Raw genomic sequence first — 6242 nt, 5'->3', positions numbered from 1 at the left:
ATGTGTTTTTGTTTCAGATAATTATATGCACAATATACTGTACACAGGTAACATGTTTTTCATATTTGTTTAATATTTGCTTTTATTTTGAATAAAACTTAAATTTACAATTACAGACAGGCTTCCCGGATTTTCTGATTGCTTGCCTGCAAATATGTGCCTGTGAGTGTGTGGACCCATAAGGGATAGAGAGTAAAATAATATGTTATATAATTTGTGATTTCAAAAATTATTTGCATAATAAACCACGAAACATGACTCACACATTTGGCTACACAGACATTATATATATATATATATATATATATATATATATATATATATATATATATATATATATATATATATATATATATAATTTTATTATTATTACTATGCTATTCGAGTGTTGGGATACTCAACTGTAAGCAATAGAACGGAAACAGTAGCCAGATGAAGACATAACATGTAACTGAAATAAACAATTTTTACTCGGCTGTGTTCGTGTCTCTACGTCCTCATTAACATTCCTCCCGTGTTGCTGAAAGGAGAGCTCCAGTGAACAGTGAGAGGGAGTGCAGTGCTCTTGTGCGAGTGAAGGTACTGATACAGTGGGGCAGCAGCGCCAAGAAAAAAAAAATCTGCATTATATCATTCTCTCACTGTTGGAACTGGAACGAGGACCTCAGAAAGATATCATCTGCAGAAATAAAAATCTCTGTGATCTCCTTATATATTACGACATGCATAGGATCTAATAGCTATAGCTCTGCCGAGAAAAAAAAAAACATAAATAAAAAGAAGGATTATTATACGCTGGATGTGGTTACATTTTCTTTGGAAATGCAGAAGATAATGCATTTATCTGTCTTCCTCGTTCCTGTTTTTTGGGGACTGGCGTTTGGTGGCTCTTCCAGTGTACAAATTGGTAGGTAACCTCTTCAGCTCATAAACCGAGTGAAATTAACATTCTGAGCATGATGTAGCTTTAGGACATATGCCGATTCTTTAATTGTGCATCGTTAAATCAGAGGCGTTTGTTAGATACTGACAAAACAGGTATTTTTGTGTGATGGTTAGTTTACAAATTGAAATACATGTATTTTTTACTACTAGGTAACCATGTAATTATCTTAAAATAATAATAATAATAATAATAATAATAATAATAATAATAATAATAATAATAATAATATCATCATGTAACACCACAGTTCATATTTGATTTTGTTTTCTGTTTTTACAGGGGGTTTATTTCCAAGGGGTGCAGATCAGGAATACAGTGCATTTCGTATAGGAATGGTTCAGTTCGCCACTACTGAGTTTAGACTGACGCCCCATATTGACAATCTGGAAGTAGCAAACAGCTTTGCTGTCACCAATTGTTGTGAGTAATATGTATTAATTTTACCTGAGACTACACAATCGAATCGTTTTACTTAGGCTGTGGGCGTGACTTAAGAAATACGCCTTCAGTTCCATCTTTTATATTACTGTTAAAAATGGCCAGTATACCTATCTATGTGGTTTAAAAATCTAACGAATTGTATATGACACACATGTATGACTTAATTCACTGCATGGCAGCTCAATGGGTATCAGCCCCGGAATGTTATTAAAAAAAAAACAAAAAAAAAAACTACGATTTGCAAAATATAAGGTCATGTGAGACTTGCAACAATGGATTTTAGCCTAATCATCAAACGCTGCATTATGGCATGCAACATTTTTAATTATGTTATTTTAAGTGTCATATTTTTCAAAACTATTAATGTCCCGGGGAATATGTCGTTTGACAGGGTCCAACGTTTCGTAAATAAACCATGAATGTATTTTATACACTCCAAAAAAACTACTGCCATCGTCAGTAGTTGTTAAAATAATCCTCCATGCAGGGTAATGTGATGTCCGTAGATTATTTATTAAATACAGTCGTCCTTGCTTTTGCTGCCCCTGGGATTAAATGGTACAATGTACAACTGTATCAATTTAAATATTAGCATGGTGATATAGGCTACACTCGATGAAAACAAAATGGCTATGTAAGGTGCATTAAATTAACATAACGTTGGTGATTTCTGAAATAAAATGATACTCTTACCAATTAGGTTGATGTCTGTACATCTATGGATTTGGGAAATGTAAATAACATCGAATGACCCAGAGCATGAGCAATTTGTCTATTTATATAATAATGTAATGGGGGGTCTACTGTATTTGTCTGCACAAATAATGCCTTACTGAAACAATCATGTAAATTAGTAAAGGTGATTTTTTTTTATTATTTATTTATTTATTTATTTATTTAAACATGTCTACATATTTTAGCAATTATTAAATGTGATGATTAATATTAGCTTCGGTATTGTACGTGAATGTAAGTCATTTCTTACTCCATCAATGCGTGTCGTGGGCGGGTTATCGTATGCAGTTTGAATGTTTAAGACCAAATGTAATATTGTGTTGGGTTTTGCCATCTTTTGTTAAAAAAAAAAAAAAAAATGTCAAATTTACATTTGTTCTCGGCATGTGTAATTAATTAAAAGTGATGCTGGCCGCAACAAATAGCGAACCACAGTGGAACATAGACATTCCATCAAATGAAGGGGATGTTTCTTCTGTGCTTTTATCTACCCCAGTGGTAGGTCATTTCCATTTTTAATCAAGTACTGCAGCTCTGCAGGCTTCACTGCACCATACCATTGTGACAAGGGGATGCTGATTCATGCAAAAAGCTCTCTGATCGTGTCATTGTACAGTATTACTGAACAGCTGTGTTTTGATCGCTGCAGCCAAATCCTGTTAATTTTAAACTGACTTGTTATTTATTTGTACATGAGCTTGGGACAGTTTTATCCTGATATGGTCATGAATGGATTGGTATTCTAAACTTTCTATATAAGTGCTTTCATCTACTGTGTCATTTTTATTGTAATTAGGCTATGAAGTTGTTTTTTTATCAGAAATGTATTGTATTTGATCTGCAATTCAGTTTTATTGTTGGTATATCTACTTATATCCACTCTATAATTAAGCTGGATAGTGTAGAATGATTTAGGAGCTAGATTCCAGGTTGTCATCTGCACGCGCATATTTGACCTATTTTAATATTTCCAGTCATCCCAGTCACTGTTAAGGATTGTTCGAAGCACAAAAACATGTTACTTTATAACTCATTAGCTTAAATGAGCCATGCACGGCCTTTGCATCTGCTCCCTTTTTTTTGCAAGCATATATAGGCAGGCCGATTAGCTTCCCAATGGCTTTAGCAACTACAACTAGAGGCGCAAAACAATTACATCCCAAAAGTAGACAAATCTAAATCTAAAACAAAATGGCCAAAATGGTTTAATAGATCAATTAAAAAAAAAAAAATCAGCGAAAAAAGGCACTTTACAGAATGTTTAAAAGGGACCAAAAACAAAGTACAAAGAAAGCGTACTTGAACTGCAAACGCAAGTCAAAAGGGAAGTTAAAAAGGCCAAGAGAGAGATAGAAATGAACATTGCTAAGGGGGCTAAAACCAATTCCAAAAAGGTTTTCCAATATTATAACAGCAAGAGAACATTCAAAGAGGAGGTTAAATGTCTAAGAGATACAAATGGCAAAATCATAGATGAGTACAAAAAAATAGCAAATATATAAAATTATTACTTTTCACAAGTTTTTACAAAGGAGGACACGGACAACATGCCCCACATGTCAACCTGTTCCTATCCAGTTTTAAATAACTTTAGCATAACCGAGGCAGAAGTGTTAAAGGGACTAGGAGCTCTTAAAATAAACAAATCCCCTGGGCCGCATGAGATCCTTCCAATAGTACTCAAAGAAATGAAGTTATTTACAAACCACTAAGCAAGATCATGCAACAGTCTCCTGACACAGCGGTTGTACTGACAGACTGGAGAATTGCAAACGTAATACCGATCCACAAAAAGGGAAACAAAACCGAACCAGGTAACTACAGACCAATAAGCCTGACTTCTATTATATGTAAACTTATGGAAAGTACAATAAGATCCAAAATAGAAAATTACCTATATGGTAACTATTTCCTGGGAGACAGTCAGCATGGTTTTAGGAAAGTGTCTAACCAACCTGCTTGATTTTTTTGAGGATATAACATCGACAATGGATAATTGCAAAGCATATGACATGGTTTATTTAGATTTCCAGAAAGCTTTTGACAAAGTCACGCATAAAAGATTAATTCACAAACTGAATGCAGTAGGGATTCAAGGAAATGCATGCACATGGACTAGGCAGTGGTCAACATGTAGAAAACAGAAAGTACTGATTAGAGGAGAAACCTCAAAATGGAGCGAGGTAACCAGTGGTGTACCACAGGGATTAGTATTAGGTCCTCTGCTATTCCTAATCTACATTAATGATTTAGATTCTGGTATAGTAAGCAAACTTGTTAAATTTGCAGATGACACAAAAATAGGAGGAGCGGCAAACACTGATGCAGCAGCAAAGGTCATCCAAAATGATCTAGACAGCATTCAGAACTGGGCAGACACATGGCAAATGACATTTAACAGAGAAAAGTGTAAGGTACTGCATGCATGCAATAAAAATGTGCATTATAAATACCATGTGGGAGATACTGAAATTGAAGAAGGAATCTATGAAAAAGACCTAGGAGTTTATGTTGACACAGAAATGTCTTCATTTAGACAATGTGGGGAAGCTATAAAAAAGGCCAACAAGGTGCTCAGATATATAGTGAAAAGTGTTGAATTGAAATCAAGGGAAGTAATGTTAAAACATTATTACTTATACTTTAATACTTTTTTACACAAAGAATCGTGGGAATCTGGAGCCAACTCCCCAGTAATGTTGTTGAAGCGACACCCTGGGATCCTTCAAGAAGCTGCTTGATGAGATTCTGGGATCAATAAGCTACTAACAACCAAACGAGCAAGATGGGCCGAAAGGCCTCCTCTCGTTTGTAAACTTTCTTATGTTCTTAAAAAAAATGATTTTTCTAGCTAGTAATTCAGGTACATGTGCATCATTTACAGTACATACAGACCATGTTACTAGTCTCTGTAGGTCGCCTTGGATAAAAGCGCCAGTTAAATAAACAAATAATAATAATAAATAATGATAGTGTTGTACAGTCACCCCCATATTATTAATTCCAGTTTATTGTGGGGCTTCGGGCAATTGCTAAACAACAAAGGCTTATCTGCCCCTCTGCTTCAGTGTCAGCCCACAAATATACCAGGTTGTAGTAAGGAATGAAGAGAATATTGACATAAGGGTAGTTTCATGAGTAGATTATTTGGTCTATTCATTTCACCATCATTGATCAAAACTATGAAGTAAAACAATACTGAAATGTTATTAAATAGTCAGTGTCCTGTAAAACTATGTTTTTATAATAACACTCAATTCATAGCCTTACAAAGGGACCTATTTTCCTATTCCATACATATCATAAATAGATTTAGGTCTAGATTGTAAAACAACTAGCATTATATGGTGCATGCTGAGAGTACAATTTATTAAAACATGTACTGAGTGTCTTTTCTTAAAATCATTTTTAAAAATTGTTTTTAAAAAGACAATAATGCATGTATTTCTTGTAAGCTGATCAGGAAAAATCTCAGATTTTGTTTTAAAGCTTTCTGTTTGGCAATGGACCTGAATATTTTTCAAGTCAATTGAGCCATTGATCTTCCATTGTTATAATGTATGAACAATTCAATTAAAAATGCTAATTAAGCCAAAAATAATTTTCCTACATATTTTTTATGTTGTTAATCTTTTTCTATAGTAGTATCTATAAAAGGCCTTAATAATGAAAATAAAACAAATCGAATCCTTATTTAATCACTTAAAAAGTGATGTTAATTCAAGCAATATTTTAATTAATCTCATATATCTATGTCTCATTAATCTTCTCTCTCTCTCTCTCTCTCTCTCTCTCTCTCTCTCTCTCTCGCTCTCTCTCTCTCTCTCTCATTTACCCAGGATATATTCTTGAGATTAAGTTATATCAATTTCAAATAATTTGAACTAGGGGCTGGTTTTCAGGTTTAATATGGGCTGGTCCTGCTTTAAAAACATGTGTTCCACGTGTCTGTAAAACGTGTGGAGCTGCTCCTGGTATAAGGGTCCTTAGAACACATGGTTACTGAAAGATTGATAGCTATTGGCTACAGGCATAATAGTGGTATGTTTGCTATTAAACTGACACTTACTAAATACCTTAAAGAAGAAAGAATATCTTTTTATGCATTTGGTAATGACAA

The 6242-nt window shown here is 34.0% G+C and overlaps 1 protein-coding gene across 9 annotated transcripts in view; it reads left to right on the top strand.

Moving 5' to 3' along the window:
• Positions 1 to 542: 542 nt before the first annotated feature.
• Positions 543 to 6242, top strand: part of LOC117421519 (glutamate receptor 2) — a 62015-nt gene continuing 56315 nt past the window's right edge. For 8 of the 9 annotated variants that reach the window (XR_009329632.1, XR_009329630.1, XM_034036022.3 and 5 more), the window contains exons 1-2: positions 691 to 907; positions 1226 to 1366. Coding sequence is in view for 7 of the 9 variants with exons in the window: in XM_034036022.3 (XP_033891913.1) it covers positions 823 to 907; positions 1226 to 1366 (226 nt within the window). In the remaining 2 variants the exon portion in view is untranslated. Of the gene's footprint in view, positions 908 to 1225; positions 1367 to 6242 lie in introns of all 9 variants that reach the window. The other variant, XM_034036021.3, reaches the window with a different exon arrangement.

The sequence above is a fragment of the Acipenser ruthenus genome, chromosome 1 (genome assembly GCF_902713425.1).
Source record: "Acipenser ruthenus chromosome 1, fAciRut3.2 maternal haplotype, whole genome shotgun sequence".
Classification (NCBI taxonomy): domain Eukaryota; kingdom Metazoa; phylum Chordata; class Actinopteri; order Acipenseriformes; family Acipenseridae; genus Acipenser; species Acipenser ruthenus.
The sequence above is the reverse complement of the archived record's forward strand: the minus strand, read 5'-3'. Positions and strand labels throughout refer to the sequence as shown.